The sequence below is a fragment of the Ciona intestinalis genome, chromosome 3, assembly GCF_000224145.3.
Source record: "Ciona intestinalis chromosome 3, KH, whole genome shotgun sequence".
NCBI lineage: Eukaryota > Metazoa > Chordata > Ascidiacea > Phlebobranchia > Cionidae > Ciona > Ciona intestinalis.
This window is the reverse complement of record NC_020168.2, coordinates 4,951,554-4,968,614: the sequence shown is the minus strand read 5'-3', so window position 1 is coordinate 4,968,614 and position 17,061 is coordinate 4,951,554. Positions and strand designations below refer to the sequence as shown.

Below are 17,061 nucleotides of genomic sequence, written 5' to 3'. Positions count from 1 at the left end.
TATTTTGAAATTATATAACCTTAGCATCGCGACTCTAAAGAGGCGTTGTTAATTGTCAAAAACACCACCAAAAATAGGATACATGAACGGCATCCCACGTCTCTTACTCCACAGTGCTACATAAATTGCAGTACGTTGATAATGACTCAATCTTCGACAAAATATATCTGTTGTGTGGATCCTAAATAAAAATGCCAATTCTGTACTGCGTTAGTTGATCTTTTTTCTGTGTCGTGTTGGGCTGTAGGCTAGTGGTTAATGTTATACAGTTTGTTATAAACGTATAATAAATAAAGCGCAGCGGTATACATTTAACACGCTCCCGGAAACAATAGTTTGTTTCTTAAAACTTTGCTTTAGCGAACGAGTGAGTTATACATATGGTCACAATTCCTGGTGTCGTAAGCCCCGTTGCAGATAACTAACAGCCTGAAAACACGGACGAAAACATTGTGCATATAATTGGGCCATTTAATCCGATAGCAGATGCAAGGCTATTTGCTTGCCAGATATTAATGCATTAATTAACAGCAAGTAAGAAAGAGAATGTTTTGAATACTTTGATTAAAAGGGAGCAAGGACCAACAAACTATAAGCTGTATTGTTCAGGGAATATCGCAAGCAAACAATAGTGAAATAATGTTCGAAATTGGTTTGGTCGTGCTCCATACAGTTTGCTTTTTGCAAAAGACTACTGGAATGCATCAGCAAGCCGTACTTGCCCCACCAGGTCACATGCAACCTATTGGTTCGCACACGCCACCCATGTCAATAGAAGAAAGAAACGATTTTCCAGACCCGATTGAGCTTTTCGATAACTACGTCTCACCTGGAAAGCCAGTGCTGTTTAAAGGTGCGGCAAAGAAGTTTCCAAGTTACTATAACTGGAAGAATGATACGTATCTAAAGTAAGTTGTATTTTATGTTATTTCAACTTTATTGATTGGTAACTCTACACGTCACCTGTTATTGCTTATAGCTTTTTATTAACTGTATTGTAAAACACGATTTTAAAATGGTTTACGTCTGGTGCATATCGCAGGTGAGCCGAAATTGTCATTTATATCAATTAAAAGGGATCAAATAGAGCTTTGAAAAAGTGCATTGTATTATGTTGTATATACATCGAAAATTCGCAAGTATGATAAACTATACCCTACTCACAAACAGAGAGAAATATGGAAGCTGGGAAGCCAAAGTGGAGACGATAAAGAAAGGATACATGGAACGAGAACCCACAATGATGAATCTTTCCAAGTTTATTGATATTTATAAAACTGAAAGCGTATATTTAGTGGATACGATAACACCACCAGAACCGATAACGGGTAAGTTTTGATTAGCGCTGCGGTTTTTATGCATTGTTGGGTGGGGTAAGATGGGATATGTTTTCAATCTTTTCCTCTTGTCTATTTGGTGGTAAACAAAGAATATTCACATTATGTAATTATCGTAGCCCCGCAAAAAAAAACGTTTCAATTCCTAAAACCACGATTCAGATGTGGGATTTTGGGTGCTAACAGTATCCCATTTTACCCCACAAAGCTATACTAAACCTGTTTTGCCATTAAGTTTTCTATTAAACAATGCATGCACTCATTACACAGGCGACGTCTTTGTTCCTAGGCCCGTATTGTGCAAAGCATTTCTGGATAATCTCGTGTCAATTGTGCTTTGGTTTTCATCCGGTGGTACAAGGCCAGTCTTGCACAACGACGCCTTCGAAAACATAAACTGTCTTTACGATGGCGAAAAGGAATTCGTATTGGTAGACAAGGTATATATATGTTTAAAGTACAATAGTTTAACTAATATGTCATACTGGGAGTTAATATATACTCTTTCGGGATGAGAAGGGTCATATATGCTGCTAAAAATACACACTGTTCATTAACAAATAATAAGACACATAACATTAAACATGCGAACAGCTTTGTGAAAGATCTCTCTGTAAACAAAGCCCTTATGTTTATAAGGATGTTAAAACACAAATAAACCACATATAGGTAAATATTTCTTAATTTGTTTCTGTACATTTCTGTATAGAAACACAAAGATTTGGTTCCAATTGATCATCCTTCACCTAACTCTCCACACCTCGGTTACAGCTCTGTAGACACTGAGCAAGTCGACATGTATAAATACCCTTCCCTTACTAAAGTACCCTGGTACAAAGCGAACATGGAAACCGGAGACTGTCTCTTCTTACCTGCACGGTAAGGAATACATAGAGTATGAGGTGGGGTAAGATGGGACACGTTTTTTTTTCTTTTTAGGCAGTAAACATTAAAAAATTATATAGGCTCTGCGAATGTCTGTGTTATTTGTTTAAAACAAAATCAGGAAATAAGGAATTAAGGTGCTAACAGTATCCGATCTCACTCTCTTAGTACTACTTAGGGACTTGCGCTGCATTTTATAAAACATTTATTTTTAGTTGGTACCATCACGTACATTCGTTGAATTCACGTAATCTTGCAATTAACTTGTGGTGGAAGGCGATGCCAGAGTTAGAGCATCGTGACGAATGTGAAAAGAAGGTCTCTGGTCTTCCTCAATATGAATCTCTGATCCAACACAGGTTGAAAAACGGCGTAAAATTGGAAGAGTGAGTTTATCAATGTCGTAATCGACATTTTTTGGTAGAATATCTTTATCTTCATTTTACACTGAGAATGTCTGCTCCCATACACAGATAAATCTTCCTAATGGACAAATCTTTGAACTGTTATTGATATAACCTGTACCAGTTACCGTTTTTGACAGATTAGTTTTTGCTGCTACTTTCAATGGAAGCAGTGAGATAGAAGAAACGAAGTTTTACCGAATCACAATGTTGCAGTTTCCGGATCTAAAATCAACAAAAGACAGAATTCCACTTTATAGAGTAAGTAGCGTTAAAATTTTCTATAAAAGCAGGTATTTATTTTTCTAATTGCATATTTCTCCATATTCAGAAACTTAAGAACTTTTTCATCACTGCGGACTCGAATACCGATAAAAAACTCACAAGAAACGAAGTTGAAACTGCGCCTATCGAAGTACTAGATGGATTTTTCCTCTCCCAAAAGCCGATGCCAGAAAAGGACGAACCTTTAATTCAAGATGAACTGTAGATATTGATTGTGTGACGCAAATTTTCAACATAGTTTACACATTAGGAAATAAATTTTGGTACAGAATGAAAATGTAAGTTTCATTGTAAATTGGGTTTTTAAACGAAAAACTCAAGTCAAGACTATGGGTTTTAAAGTTCTGATTTTATAAATTAAGTGTTTTTAAAGTCATTTAAAATCATTGTCACTTTTTCCCTTAATATGAAAAAAATATACCCAACCTTTATAAGTAGCTACTCTAAGTTTTAAGCGTATCCTTTAAACGTACATATGCGTTCTTTCTGGTACACTAAACTCTAGCTAGACTCTAGACTCTTGGATTTTTAAATTGGATTTGGCACTTTGCTTTAAAAGCCATGTCCCCACCATCCATGATCACGTATATATTTAAACTGACAGTCGATGATACTGGACAGATGCGATGACAAAGCAGTAAAATACGTGCAAAGATTTTTATTGTAAAGTGTAAGGGTGAAAATTTGATTATAAAACGCGTCGAAGTATTTATAGTAGGGTGGGGGAAGACGGGACACCTTAAGCACATCAAATCTAAATATCCTGACCATTAATTTTTAAACAATTAACAGCGATCTATGGGAGTTGTGAGAATACAGATTTATAATTCTTTGAATATTTTATCGTCTCATTTGGTAGTAAACAAAGAACATTCAAAGAAATATAAAAAATGTATATTCTCACAATTCCCATACACCCTTGTTAAATGTTTAATAAAAGGCTTGGGTATTATGTGCTAAATGTGTCCCATCTTACCCCAAAGTGCTATACCCTTTTAAATACAGTGGTTTTCACACACACCAGCACACTATTCACACACATGCAATGTTTATACATTTTAGTTACATTGAACACTAAGCCACTAGTTCTGAAAACACTCAACGTGTTGTTTGTTGACAGGCAACGCGATTGTATGTGATGTAATAAGTGGAAACGTTATGAGCTGCAGTTGTAGCGTCTGTTTAGCTAATCGGAAATTAAACTGATATGGTTTTGAAATTGTTTATTTGATTAGCCATTAGAAGTAGACCAATCTGAAGATTTAGCGTCTATAGGTATATTTACACGAATATCCGGCGCAGCAGATAAATTATTCCAGGTGTAATCCATCATAGCAGTTGTTTTTACTAGGATAAAGGAAGCATATGAACCTAAGTCACTTATTTAATGTAAATCTCAGTGGCGATCAATGCACCTTTTGTCAAAGGGTTGTTCCCATTTTAGCTGGGCGTGGACAAAGGCAAAACTCGATCCGGTAAATATTGATCAAGATTCGCTTGTGAAAGTGACCAGCAGTAATTGACCGTTTTGTGTGTTTTGCTTTCAACAATGCAGTATGACGTCACTGTCATTTATCGGGATGATTGATCTTTAAGTCAGAAAATAATCGCCATCCGTTCGCTGCTAAACATTCTCTCATAGTGACTGTTTATTAGGTGGTTTTATTTTCATCGGGTCGAACCCAATATATGTCTCGCCGTATAAAGTCTGGAAGAAAAACAGATTCGAATACAGGCAATCGTTTTATATAGTATGCAGTTTTACCGAGGGAAGTGGCATTTGTAATTTCCTGTAGCAAGCTAATGTGCTGTTGCATCGCATCACGGGTTGTTCTCGTTTTCCGGGGCTGACGTCACGAGATGCGTCACTCGCCTTTCATGCACATGTGCGGAATTAAATAATAAACAAGATGTAAACCGGTTATTAGAAGCCGGTGAGTGAAAATGTACGAACAGTTACAGTAAGGTGGGATAAGATGGAACATGTTTTCATTCTCTTTTCTCGTCGTGTTGGGTATATAGTGAACAAAGAATATTTGCATTTATATATTATATAACCGAAGCCTGCGACTTTAAAAGAGCGTTGTTAATTGTATAAAACACGATACAAAAATAGAGAATTGGGTGCTAACAGTGTGGCATTTTACCCTTGTAATATATATATGTATAAATAGTATAGTATACTCTGGGCGGCAAAAAGTTTTCAAAAAAGAAGGTACCAAAGTGAGCTTTGAAATTTGTCAGGTTTATTTTTCCTATATAACTGAGAAGTTGAGCGCATATGTCGATGCGTAGGGACAATGTCTAAGCCACTATCAATCGTTGTAAAAGTTTTGAGAATTATGTCAATTAAACGTTTGTGTGTCTTATAACTTCTAGGTATACGAAACATCAGTGTCTATCACCTGTCAACAACAAGTTGCGTGTATACGTATTATGTGCATTCACCGAAAACAATGCTAGTTGCCTGGTATTCAAAGGGAAAACGCTCTCAGCATCATAATAGTCTCAGCTTAGAAGCTGATGCCCGGGATAGTCTATTCATAAACCAGCATAGTCAGAATAGCGTACATGGCCTTATATATATAAGGTGGAGTAAACCGTGAATTCAGCAAAACACGCACCCATATTAGAATAGCGAGATGAAGTTAAGGGGGAAATGATGGGCCTACCTTGCACGTTGTTTATGTAATACAATGGTGTTGGTGTTTACAACTAAAGAGCTTGAATGGCTTAACTGATGGCGTATATTTAGCTACATTGAATAGGTGGTATATTTAACCGCATCCGTGTTAAAAAGCGAGGTTATTGTAAGTTGATACGTTAGTAATGGATGACCAAAATCACGAGAATGTTGATATACTCTGCATGTTTGGGTTGTGGGATCTAAAATTCAAATTTAATTAAAAATTTAATTAGATAAAAGTTTATAGCAATTTTAGCATTTGTTTAAGGTCAATATATTTATATAAATAGGGATATAAATCTTCAGTGAGTATCATTTTCTTTATTTATTATCGTATAGTTTAAATATTTCTAGAGTTTCGTATTTTAATTTCTGTTAGAATTCAGTCACGTTTTTTTTTTCGTGATGTTTCACTTGCTTTGTATATTCTTTGTATAACTATAATTTCGTGACTATGTGTGATGTAGTACGGATAATTTTACATCACTCTCATAGACTCGTGGCGTCTTTACTGGTTAAATTAGTATAGAAATTCGTTAACATGGCTATTAATATAACGGGCGTGTAGAAAGTGTCTTAATTTATGAAACTTGTAAGGGCTCCTATAGAATTTTGTGTTGAAGTCATTTTATGTTTAGATACGCTTATAGCGGCGACAGTACTGTTTAGAAACGATGGCCATAATCCCTGTGTGTTTTGTGAACTAAATTGTTAGATATTCCAAGTACTAAGAAGCGCAATGAAAATTGTTCTGCTGGTGGTGTTATTGTGTCTTACCGAGGCTTTCGCTGCTGGAATCGTAGAAAGAAGAACAGGTTCACCTTGCTGTCAAGGCGAACAGTCCGAACTGTCATGTTCAAAGATTTATACCCATCCAGAAAGTTGGAGGTGCACCTGTTCAAGTACCCGTCGAAACCTGACGGAAATTACAATCGCACAAGCAGTAAATCTGGACTTGGCTAATGTTTTGGTAAGTATTTCATACGTCGATGCTGGGCGCGGAAATTTAAATATTTAAAATATTTGTTTAGGTGAATGACGTGTTAGCTTGCGTGACGCATGTCGCAACACTCGGAATTCAAAATGGCGGTCAAGGCTCCGAACTGAGAATGCTAAGAATTACTGGGAATGTAGGGATCACTCATCCACTCATTCTAAGATCCTCCGTAGAGTTTCCAGCATTGAATTCGTCACTTCAAATTATCGCCTTAAAGGGCATTGGTGTTCAGGCTGTCCAACCGGGATTCTTTAATATGTTTCACGGTAGTTTGGAAACCCTCGAAATGGACCAGAATAACATTACGCGTTTGCGGGAAGACACTTTTCAGTCAAACTTAACCAATCTCCAGCGACTGTCCTTGGATGGTAATCAAATATCAGAAATCAGCAAATGTACTTTTGTCGGCATGCCCGAACTGAAAGAACTGATTTTGAGTCGAAACCGGATAAATCTGGTTCATTCTGAAACATTTTCCGCACTCAGTCGGTTACGGACTTTGGATTTAACTGGTAACCAAATACAAAAGGTTGATTCGTTTACATTCGCAGGACTCTACTCTCTGAATAAGTTACAGTTAGATTACAACAATATCATTGATGTAGATTTCAGCAAAATTCTCACTTGTAATCAAACCAGAATAACGGAAAATTGCACACAAGAAGTCTTGTGTAAAGTCGATTCATGGCCGTTAAAGAAACTGAAGAAACTTATGCTATCTAACAACGCAATAAACTCAACTTCAAGTTTAAAACTTTCCGCTGCGAAGGCGGTTACTGAGCTCGACATACGTAGCAATAAGATAGGCAATTTTTCGTTCGACCAATTTACTACTTTGTGCAAGTTAAAACGGTTAAACGTCTCGTATAACTCCATCACAGTAATCGAGGCCAGGTTGAATGCAAGTGCAGAGAAATGCAGAAAACTTGAAGTCTCATTCGCCGGGAATCGGATACACAACTTATCGTTGTCGGATATTAGGTAAATTATTTGTCTATGTGACTGTATATGGTAGAAAACTTAATAATAAGTAACGTTTTATCCGGATAATAAGTAACGTTTTTAACTTTAACATAGTAAATGGGAGCTAGAAAAGTAAATGGGAAAAATAGTTGCTTCAAGATGGTTGTACGTTTGGGTATAAGATGGGTAGGCCTACCGTTGGTAAAGAATACACATACTTCCTAAACGTGTTTTTAACAACGCTCATTTAGAGTCGTGTAGATACGGTTATATAGTTCTAAAAATATACTACAGTTAATACAGTAGGGGTGAGATGGTATACCTATAGCACATAATAGGCCTATATTCAAAGATCTTGATCGTGTTTTAAACAATTTACCACAGCCTATGGAAGGAGTGAGGAAACGGTTTTATAATTTCTTTAATCCTCTTTGTTTACTACCAAATGGGACGAGGGGTGTGTCCCATATTTCCCCACCCTACTATATAACAAACAAGAGAAAGTATATTAAAAGAAATCTATTTCGCATTTTGCGGTTTCAGAGGCGAACAAAGAATCTCTTCACTTGATTTCAGTAATAATTTCCTCACGGAGGCAAACGGTGGAATGTTCGAAGGACTTTCCAGGTTATCCAGGCTTGATCTGAGCGACAACCGCATTTCCAGTTTCGATTCGTTTAAACTAGCAGGGCTGGAAACTTTAAACTTGGAGAGCAATTTACTTGAAACCTTTTCGCCAATGTGGCTGTTTTCTTTATTGGGAAACAACAGAGGAAAAATACGTCTGGGTAAGCTCATCTTATGATATAGGGTGGGAAAAGATATAACATCTTTTCATTCTATTATCTCGTCCCATTTGGTTGCAAACAAAGAACGGTCTTCCCCACCCTACTATAATATTGGACCATGGACGTTTTTCTTCAATTAAATACAAGAGTTCGGCTTATGTGTCCTTCACTGCTTTATACAAAACATGAAATTTAGAATCATGATGTAAAGAAATGTCTAATTCCACCAAAACCATTATATATTATAGAAGTAAAGTCATATATGCTTTCAACATAGTATTCGTTATTTATTATAGGTGATAACCCTTTAAAGTGCGATAAAAACCTCGTCGAGCTTTTCGAGCAGGCATCCTGCAACGAAGTGAGCGACAGAGAGATGTACAGTGCATCTTCCGTTGCACAACTCAATACTTTATCTCAAGTATTCGATGATAATGAAACTCTTACTCTTCCTCTGCCGGGTGTTTGCACAGTAATAGGGCATGGAAAATGCAAACCGAGGATAACTACCTCTATGAACAAGTGTTTGCTACGAGCGTATCTGGACCTCGCATCAGAAAGCAGTGCAGCTCAGAACGTTAATATTTTCGAGTAAGTTGGAATTTAGTATGTACCTTAACAACTTTATTACTGGGGTCTTTAAATTCACCACAATACTCGTAAACTTGTACGAAATGTATTAGATATAGTAAACCGGTGTTATAACCTCCAAAGGGACGTTATCGTTATCCGGACCGGTGAAGATAATAATCGTATTGCTTGTCTTTTTTTTTTTCAGTAAACTGCTTGGTGAAATAGAGCAATTATACATCTACGCACGTGCCTATGTCAGGAAGCAAGGGCTGTCGGAGTTAAAAAACGCAAGAATTCAACTCGTCCAAGGTAATGCCATAACTTCGATACATACTATAGGGTGGTAAAGACGGGACACCCTTGGCCCATAATATCTAAATATCCTGAACGTGTTTTAAACAATGAACAACGGTATATGGAGTCGTGAGAATAAAATTTTGTAACTATTTGAAAGTTCTTTGTTTTTTACCAAATTGGTCGAGAAATATAGAATGAGAAGGTTACCCATCTTGTTCCTCAACCTTTTGTTAAAAAATAGGTATTTAATTTTTTCTGCAGCTGTTGAATCTATTTCCGAGAGAGTGCGTATGAATATTGGCGGACGGTTAACGGGCAACGTAAACAAAGATGTTGTTGTTGGTTTGATGGAGATTAGTCGTCGAAGAACTCGTTTACCTCCAACTGAACTAGGTTTTCACATCGATAATTCTGGAACTGGAAACTTTCTTTCAGACCATGGAGCTTCTCCGATTGATCAGCGAACGACAAGAACCGGTGTGACAACTGAATATTGTAAAGTACGTGATAACATTCCCAATATAAGGGAACGAAATAACCAGTTTTTATTTTTAGAATCCTGATGTTTCGTTTCCAAAGCTGGCCGATTATTCCGAAATGAATATTGCGCTTCCGCTTGCAGTTTACGAACGAATACGCACCCACATACAGAGAGTCAGTTTCGTCGTATATAAAGACAAGGTGAACAGTAAATTACATGTAATAACTCCATTAACTCTGTTATCATGATTTTTCCCGAGCCTCACTTCTTACTTTGTGTTCCAGTTCTTATTCCCTTCTAACGCGACTGTAATGTCATCCGTAATATCGGCGGAGTTGCCACAGGTTAATACACAGGGACTAAGCAGCCCTATAGTCATCACTGCGAACGTCAAACTACCAGATAACTCATCTTTGAACCTTATAAAGTAAGTGCAAAACAATAACAACAACGTATACTAAGTTAGTGTAAGATGATCCATGTTGTCATTCTCTTTTATCGTCCCATTACAGGTGGTAAACGAAGAATAATAAAAGCATTCTTTAATAGTATCCTCGCAACTGTATAAGAACGTTGCTAATTGCTAAAACAACGATTTGAAAGTGTGGGATGTGCTAACGGCATTTATCTTACCCCGCAACACTGTATAAGAAATAAAGTCAATTCATCAATGCGAAATATTAATTACAGATGTAGTTTTTGGAACTTTACAACTTTAAGTTGGAGAAGCGAGGGTTGTGAAGTGGCAAATATCAGTTCCAGTGTCGACGAACGTGGTTACTCAACAATAACTTGTCACTGCAATCATCTCACGAACTTTGCCGTGCTGTTGAATCATGACACGAGAGAAAACCCGGTATGTTTTGATATAGTGACTTTCGAAACGAAACAAAACATCTAAATTTTGATTTAAATTCCAGACGGTAGAAGACAATGAAATAACAGAGTTGATTTCATATGCAGGAATAATAGCTTCGATTATTGGCCTTTCCATCACAATCATATTCAGGTAATTATGTTTTAATAAGCAACCAGCCTATTAATTAACAATGGTATTTGCGAAGGTTGAGTCGTCGAGAATTTCGAAGAGGTGTTCCTCAAATAATCTTGTTGCATTTGTGCTTCTGTCTACTCATCGTTTACATTATGATGTTAATATACGATAAGAGCTTTGTAGTACAGCACATGGTAAGTCTATGTTGTGAAAATAGAGAACTGCATGTGTAGTACTGTGGGGTAAGATGGAACACTTTTAACACATAATATCCAAATGTCCTGATCGTGTTTTTAAACAATTAACAACGGCCTATGGGAGTCGTGAGGATACAGTTTTATAATTCTTTGAATGTTCTTTGTTTACTACCAAATGTGACAAGAAAATTGAATGAAAACGTGTCCTATTTCCCCCACTCTACTATACAATCATATTTTTTTCGTTTTATAGGGCTCTTGCTTTCTCGTTGGATTCTTGATGCACTATTTCCTTTTGTCTTCTTGGGGCTGGTGTCTCACTGAGGGAGTTTCAATGTACCTGCTACTGGTGCAAGTATACAACGTGAATTTAAGACGATTTCTTACAAAAGCAACGATATGCTGCTACGGTGCTGCCAGCCTGCTTGTGTGTGGTAGTTTAATATTATCCGGAAGCTCTGCTGATGTGGCTGAACATCCTGGGTATATTGTACTGGACGCGTACAGGTAAACGCTATAATAGAACAACGACTTTAAATTCGATATATAGTACTGTGGGATAGGATGGAAGACCTTTAGTACAAAATATTCAAATACTTTAACCGAGTTTTAAACAACCAACCATGGTCCATGCGAGTCGCGAGGATTCGGTTTTACAATTCTTTAAATATTCTTAGTTTACTATCAAATGGGACAAGAAAATATTATGAAAAAGTGTCCCTTCTTCTTCCCCCACCCTCCTATAAGTTGTTAAATTCTGACAGGTATGGTGACGCATGCGTGGTGACGTATCCCAACAGTTTATATTTTGTTATCATTCCAATCGCCGTGGCTTGCTCCTTGAATTTGGTTTGCTTCGTCTTTGTAATCAAAGGACTCCGACAAACTGCGGCCTCGGATGGTATGGGTGGAACCAAAAAGAAAAACATGTAAGATAAACATAACTGGTTTGTTGTTTGTCTGCTTATAGGTGTAGCGACCACGCTTCTTTCTTCCAAATACATATAAATACGTTTATAACTGTTAGCATGTTTTAACAACTGTTGTTATGGCTCTATATGATGTCTGTCCATTTTAAATATTTTCCATATCTTCGCCACTGTAATCGAAGGGACAAATAAAAGTTTTAAAGCACGGAAATAACTTTCGTTCATGTCGTTTAGGGTGAAGCACCGTCTTCGTCAAGCTGTATGCGTAACAACGTTACTAGGAGTAACGTGGTGCATTGGGTTCGTAAAAGTAGCTTTACAAAGCAGTTTCGGGACCACCAGCGACGTAGTGTGGGCGTTCGAAATTTTATTTTCGGCCGTAAATTCCGTCCAAGGTTTTGTGATATTTCTGATGTTCTGCGCGGCTAATTTGTGGTCGGAATTTAGATGCACGGTAAGTATATATCTTTGTACAATCAGTGCCTTTACAATTTCTGTTTTTTTTTGTATGGTCGCACAAAAACACGGTGTACAATTGGTCATTTGACAACCTAAATGTACTAAATATGGTTTCTTACATTTTAGACCGGACCCGACAAAAAGCGAGGTAGACTCTACAGCCAGACCAGCAAACTCGGTTCGACGAGCAACGAGAAAGTAGCAGCTGTGACTGCAACGACTCACCAGTCTTCAACCGCATAGCATATAAGCAATGGTATCTTCACTGTGGTGCATATTACGACGTTTCGCATAAGAAAGAATAACCGGTGCAAAAATAACCTTTTCAACATAAAAGCGGGAGTAGAACCCGTTATATAATATATCCGCACGCGTATAGAGCTTTATTTTGAACTAATTTACAGCTTTGAAAATTGTATTACTTGTTTTGTTGCATTGTACAAATTGAAATATAAACAACCGCATTCAAATAACCACGTTGTATTCTGTGTCTATATTACGATACATCCGTAAACTTAAACTCATAGCGCCGAAAGCAAACGGACTTTTAATGAAACACATACGAAGATAGATCAGGGACGTGTACGGATTCACAATCTATCTAAATGAACTTCTTATGTATAATCTTAGTTTTGAGTTTATTTCTTTTCATTCTTATATGCGTAGTGTAGATCCTTCACGTCTGTCCATGAGATATGTTCCCAACCTGATTCCTTCATATGGTAAACTGTAGAAAGGTAATTTTAGTAGGATGGGGGTAAGATGGAACAGGTTTCCATCTTTTTATAATTCTTTGAATGTTCATTGTTTACTTCCAAATGGAATGAGAAAATACAATGAAAAAGTTTCTTAGTTATAAAGGAAAAATAAGAAGTTGCTTACGGTTGACGAATCCACCACTGTAAGCATCTCTATGCGTTGCGTGATAAATTGCCCGCTTTCCAAGTGCCAGTGCATCTTCCACACACATATCATTAGAATAACCAGCATCCATGACACCATAAGCGTATGTTGCACCAGATCCAACAGCGAACATTGAACCATTCAACCGCTGACCATCACTATCAACATAATATAACCCTGGCCCCCGTTTGTCCCAACCACAGATCATGGTACCCTGTATTTAATAAACATCAAACTGTACCACCATAAAAAAAAATGAAGTCACAATTTAATTATTTAATTCTAATAAATAACATAACACAATCGAAATGGAAAGACCTCCCATCTAGTACCACTAAAGTCGCAAAGAAAGCGGGATGTTTTAAAATCTGGCGAGGTCCATACTGTTATGGGCCGATTCTGGCCTAAATCAGGACTGGTGCAGGAACTCAGCCACATAAATTATAACCCAATAAAATACTAGTTACCATTGACAATCCCATTCCTTTGTAATTATACACCATGTTAGCCAAGACTTTGGACGCAGCAGCAACTGATATTCTTTCCTTATTCCGGAGTTCATACACCCTACATTGCTTTGCAAGTACTCGCTCCCAGAATGAGCAATCAGCAGCACCACCAGCCATGGTTCCGAGGAGATACGGGTTAATTTCAATCACTTTCTTCACAGTTTGAGATGCTGGGTACAACATACAACATTTGTGACAAATTTTAAAAGTTGGCACGAATAACAGAATATTTTTGACTAAAATACTTTAGATTTAAGACATACGCACCTGCTAAGGGATCTTTCAACTTTGCTACATACACTGTTTACTAATTCTACTATTCCTGCCATTTTGGTAAATCTAATCGTAACATAAGCTAAAGGCTTCTGCTGATATTCAAGTTTATACTGTCATTGGTGGCATAGCACAGAACAGCAGTAAGAGCATTTTTCAATTGTTTTCAAAAGATAACAGGTTCAAAGATAATTGCTCCATCCCAGTGGCTACTTACTGACTTTAAACTCTCAGTCATTATTTCTATACAGAACATAAATCTGTAAATTACCAACAAACACAAAACTTCATATTGTCAAACTCTCAACTGGCCCACCATTAACGATTAAACAATTAAAATTCATTTATTTAAAGCTATAACCTTTATAGACATTCTAAAACACACATGTCACATACCAATATAATCTCCAGCAGTAGCTCTTGAATCCGTAGCAACTACAACTCCATGTTGAAACTTAAAAGCAAGAGTGGTCGTTCCATGGTTGAATTTAATATGAACATCAGAATCTGGTTTGCTTAAATGTGACAGATAAGATGCTGCCTGTTGAAGTCAAATATAATCGTTACTCGTTAGTTAGAAAACAGTATGATACATTAACGATAAATACAGACTATACATATTGGAAAATAAAAGGTGTAATATTGACCTATTGTATGTCTAAATTTTTGCACAAAAAAATTAGCTGTGTCCAATGGAATGGCTAATAGTGTACATGTTGATAACATATACCACAGTCATATTGGTTAAAAATATACTATTTTTGTGAATTTTATTTACCTGGGGAGCAGTTGGGATAGAAAAGCAATCTTGAGCTTCAGCATTGAACACTTCTTCATTGGATGGTAATGTCGTGAGAGATGACTTGGAACTAAAGTTAAGTTTACAGATATCTGCTAACGCCATGTTCATATATTGAGTAAGAACTCTAAAGTTAAGAATAAAAAGTTTTTCATTAAATGTTTTAATGAAAGAAATTTAACTAAATTACCAAACTACCAAATATAACATGGTTTATACTCTAAATTATTGATTAGAAGTCAAAAATTAAATAGGAAAAGTTGTACAAAATGAAAGAAAGAAATAAACAGTGAAACAAATTTTCTATAAAGTTTTGACATCTACATAAGACTACATCCGTTCTTTTTCTCTTTCCCGTTTTCTCTTCTTCTCCTTTTTCCTTTTCTTCTTATCCCCATCCTCGTGTTTTCTCTTTTTATGTTTCTTACTTTCAAGCTCTGGTCCCCTTTGGTCGAGAGAAACTGGGTCAGGTCGGTTCTTTTTGTGTTTTGGTTTTCGCCGGCTTTCATTTTGCTGATGAAGAGGACGGTATTGTTCCGGTAGAGGTCCAGGATGCAGGCGGAACGCCGACATCAGTACTCCGGAAGAAAGAGGTTGGATTTCTTTGCTTCCAACAATCGGAGGTTTATCGATAACTGATCGCAGGCTGCTCCCATTGCTTGCTGCCGGACCATCGGTAACTCCTGGAAGATGAGGTAGAAATGAACTGAGAGTTTCTTTGAGTTTTTTGCCACAAAACTTGTTGTATGTTGACTCCAGTCCAAAGTGTGCGAGGAGATTAGTGCTTCCTGTAACCTGAGCTGGTGGTGGAAGAGGTTTAAGGAGGTAAAGACTTGAACTGTGTGTCGACTTTACTATGTCGTGGTTGGTCCCAAAATTTGCCGTGTTGGAATCCAACAGAGTTTGAGTTTGATCAAAATGAAAGTTTGAATTGGGAAACTCCATCATGGTTCATTCGTAGCTTCGTTTTAGTGGGAAGCACTGAGAAAATGAACGCTACTGCTCAAAGCATGTTTATTCATTGAATTAACAAATTTATGTAAGTAAACTGTTAAAATTTCTACAGTTTAAAAATACATCAAGTTAAAACATATGACACTATCTATAGAGTAGATGTAACGATTTTTTTAATGCCATCATACAACAATGTAATGTAGCATACTTTTACGTCTTCTATTTAGTCGTAAACTGTCACCATACACTTACCTCTAGCTTGTATAACACATATCACACAAAAATAAATAATTGTCAAAACGTTTGTTCAGTGTTGCATAAATGTTAAACGCCAGCCAAGAACGTATTCATACGGGTCCTTACTTCTTCAAATCTGATTTGTCATTACGCATTTGGAAATTCAACAACGCGCATAACACACCCGTCATTCTGTCAAAATGCATATAGTATCCAGTGTTGCCGAAGACAAATATCGTCATTTTTGATTTTATTTATAACGACCACGAAATAAATCATATTACAAACAAAAATGATTAGTTAAAATTATTTGCAACAGCAGAATTAAATTAAAACATTCTTAAAACACTGATTACTATCTAGCCATAACAGATTTTACTCTTCTGTAATTGGCCAACTGTTCCTCATTAACTGATGGAATAACTTTTGTTGCTGCATCCAGCAAATCACATTGCTCCACAGCGCAAACCATATCATCCACAAAATTAGATTTTGATTCTTGAATGCGGCGTCTTACAGCATTTGTAGCCGCCACAGTAGTAAGAGCATAAAAATCCGCACCAGTCATGTTTGGTGGACATCTACGTACAACTTCTTCCAAGCTCACCTACGGAAAATACAGCATTTGAAACTTACATGTTTACAAATGCAAAGCTAACAATTCTATCCTTACTGTTGGAGCAAGATTTAATTTCCTTGTTTGTGCAATCAAAACCTTTAGTTGGTCCTCTTTATTTTCACTGATGCCAACGTAAATAAGTTTGTCCAATCTGAAATAAAAATATCAGAAATTTTAATTACTCTAATGTCCTGTTTCAAAAGTAGAAATAACAACATATAAACCGATATTGAGATAACCAAATGCAGTTGTATCAATATTATACATATAATCACCTTCCTGGTCTAAGAAGAGCTGGATCTATAAGATCTGGTCGATTAGATGCAGCAATGATAAACACTTGTTTTCCTAGATCTTCAGAACCATTAACTCCATCCAACTCAGCCAGTAGTTGTGAAACAACTCTAAAGAAAGGGAGATATGTTCTTGGGCAAGACACTTAACGACAATTGCTCGAACCCAGTGGTCACTAATGGGTTGTCCAAATTATCA

At 36.8% G+C, this 17,061-nt stretch overlaps 5 protein-coding genes and 1 long non-coding RNA gene across 6 annotated transcripts in view; 2 read left to right on the top strand and 4 right to left on the bottom strand.

Moving 5' to 3' along the window:
• Window positions 1-399: 399 nt before the first annotated feature.
• LOC100178700 (jmjC domain-containing protein 5-like) lies at window positions 400-3,188 on the top strand. Its single transcript, XM_002126963.4, has 7 exons — window positions 400-908; window positions 1,171-1,328; window positions 1,608-1,777; window positions 2,047-2,216; window positions 2,438-2,608; window positions 2,767-2,887; window positions 2,958-3,188. Exons 1-7 carry the CDS (start codon window positions 640-642, stop codon window positions 3,114-3,116), a joined length of 1,218 nt encoding a protein of 405 aa, XP_002126999.2. The 5' UTR covers window positions 400-639; the 3' UTR covers window positions 3,117-3,188.
• Window positions 2,616-3,697, bottom strand: LOC113474136. The gene is made up of 3 exons (XR_003395798.1): window positions 3,338-3,697; window positions 3,011-3,110; window positions 2,616-2,851 (listed from the first exon to the last, which is right to left on the bottom strand). It is a non-coding gene; the product is annotated as an uncharacterized LOC113474136 (long non-coding RNA).
• Window positions 3,698-5,956: 2,259 nt separating this feature from the next.
• Window positions 5,957-12,748, top strand: LOC100176382. The gene is made up of 15 exons (XM_002126986.5): window positions 5,957-6,567; window positions 6,629-7,575; window positions 8,101-8,345; window positions 8,642-8,936; window positions 9,124-9,227; window positions 9,477-9,715; window positions 9,771-9,896; window positions 9,981-10,123; window positions 10,387-10,552; window positions 10,617-10,705; window positions 10,761-10,884; window positions 11,141-11,394; window positions 11,652-11,816; window positions 12,051-12,270; window positions 12,402-12,748. Exons 1-15 carry the CDS (start codon window positions 6,337-6,339, stop codon window positions 12,516-12,518), a joined length of 3,465 nt encoding a protein of 1,154 aa, XP_002127022.3. The 5' UTR covers window positions 5,957-6,336; the 3' UTR covers window positions 12,519-12,748.
• LOC100186602 (proteasome subunit beta type-5) lies at window positions 12,679-14,882 on the bottom strand. The gene is made up of 5 exons (XM_002132071.5): window positions 14,739-14,882; window positions 14,357-14,501; window positions 13,646-13,857; window positions 13,158-13,392; window positions 12,679-13,002 (listed from the first exon to the last, which is right to left on the bottom strand). The coding sequence occupies exons 1-5, from the start codon at window positions 14,868-14,870 to the stop codon at window positions 12,914-12,916; spliced, it is 813 nt and encodes a 270-aa protein (XP_002132107.3). The 5' UTR covers window positions 14,871-14,882; the 3' UTR covers window positions 12,679-12,913.
• Window positions 14,883-14,891: 9 nt separating this feature from the next.
• LOC100177919 (mediator of RNA polymerase II transcription subunit 19-like) lies at window positions 14,892-15,858 on the bottom strand. The gene has a single exon (XM_026833915.1). The coding sequence runs from the start codon at window positions 15,705-15,707 to the stop codon at window positions 15,090-15,092; it is 618 nt and encodes a 205-aa protein (XP_026689716.1). The 5' UTR covers window positions 15,708-15,858; the 3' UTR covers window positions 14,892-15,089.
• Window positions 15,859-16,184: 326 nt separating this feature from the next.
• The window catches only part of LOC100184224 (peroxisome assembly factor 2-like), a 7,244-nt gene continuing 6,367 nt past the window's right edge, over window positions 16,185-17,061 (bottom strand). The window contains exons 17-19 of the mRNA XM_018817889.2: window positions 16,845-17,007; window positions 16,624-16,720; window positions 16,185-16,557 (exon numbers count right to left, since the gene is read on the bottom strand). Of these exons, the coding sequence (XP_018673434.1) occupies window positions 16,306-16,557; window positions 16,624-16,720; window positions 16,845-17,007 (512 nt within the window). The 3' untranslated portion in view covers window positions 16,185-16,305. The remainder of the gene's footprint in view (window positions 16,558-16,623; window positions 16,721-16,844; window positions 17,008-17,061) is intronic.

Coding starts and splice junctions, on each gene's coding strand:
- LOC100178700 (XM_002126963.4), top strand. CDS start 640: ATGTTCGAAATTGGTTTGGTCGTGCTCCATACAGTTTGCTTTTTGCAA. Junction 909..1,170: donor AAGAATGATACGTATCTAAA/GTAAGTTGTATT, acceptor ACTCACAAACAG/AGAGAAATATGGAAGCTGGG. Junction 2,217..2,437: donor TGTCTCTTCTTACCTGCACG/GTAAGGAATACA, acceptor ATTTATTTTTAG/TTGGTACCATCACGTACATT.
- LOC100176382 (XM_002126986.5), top strand. CDS start 6,337: ATGAAAATTGTTCTGCTGGTGGTGTTATTGTGTCTTACCGAGGCTTTC. Junction 9,716..9,770: donor TGACAACTGAATATTGTAAA/GTACGTGATAAC, acceptor TTTTATTTTTAG/AATCCTGATGTTTCGTTTCC. Junction 10,706..10,760: donor TCCATCACAATCATATTCAG/GTAATTATGTTT, acceptor GTATTTGCGAAG/GTTGAGTCGTCGAGAATTTC.
- LOC100186602 (XM_002132071.5), bottom strand. CDS start 14,870: ATGAACATGGCGTTAGCAGATATCTGTAAACTTAACTTTAGTTCCAAG. Junction 14,502..14,738: donor CTATCCCAACTGCTCCCCAG/GTAAATAAAATT, acceptor TGACTTCAACAG/GCAGCATCTTATCTGTCACA. Junction 13,003..13,157: donor CAGTGGTGGATTCGTCAACC/GTAAGCAACTTC, acceptor ACCTTTCTACAG/TTTACCATATGAAGGAATCA.
- LOC100177919 (XM_026833915.1), bottom strand. CDS start 15,707: ATGATGGAGTTTCCCAATTCAAACTTTCATTTTGATCAAACTCAAACT.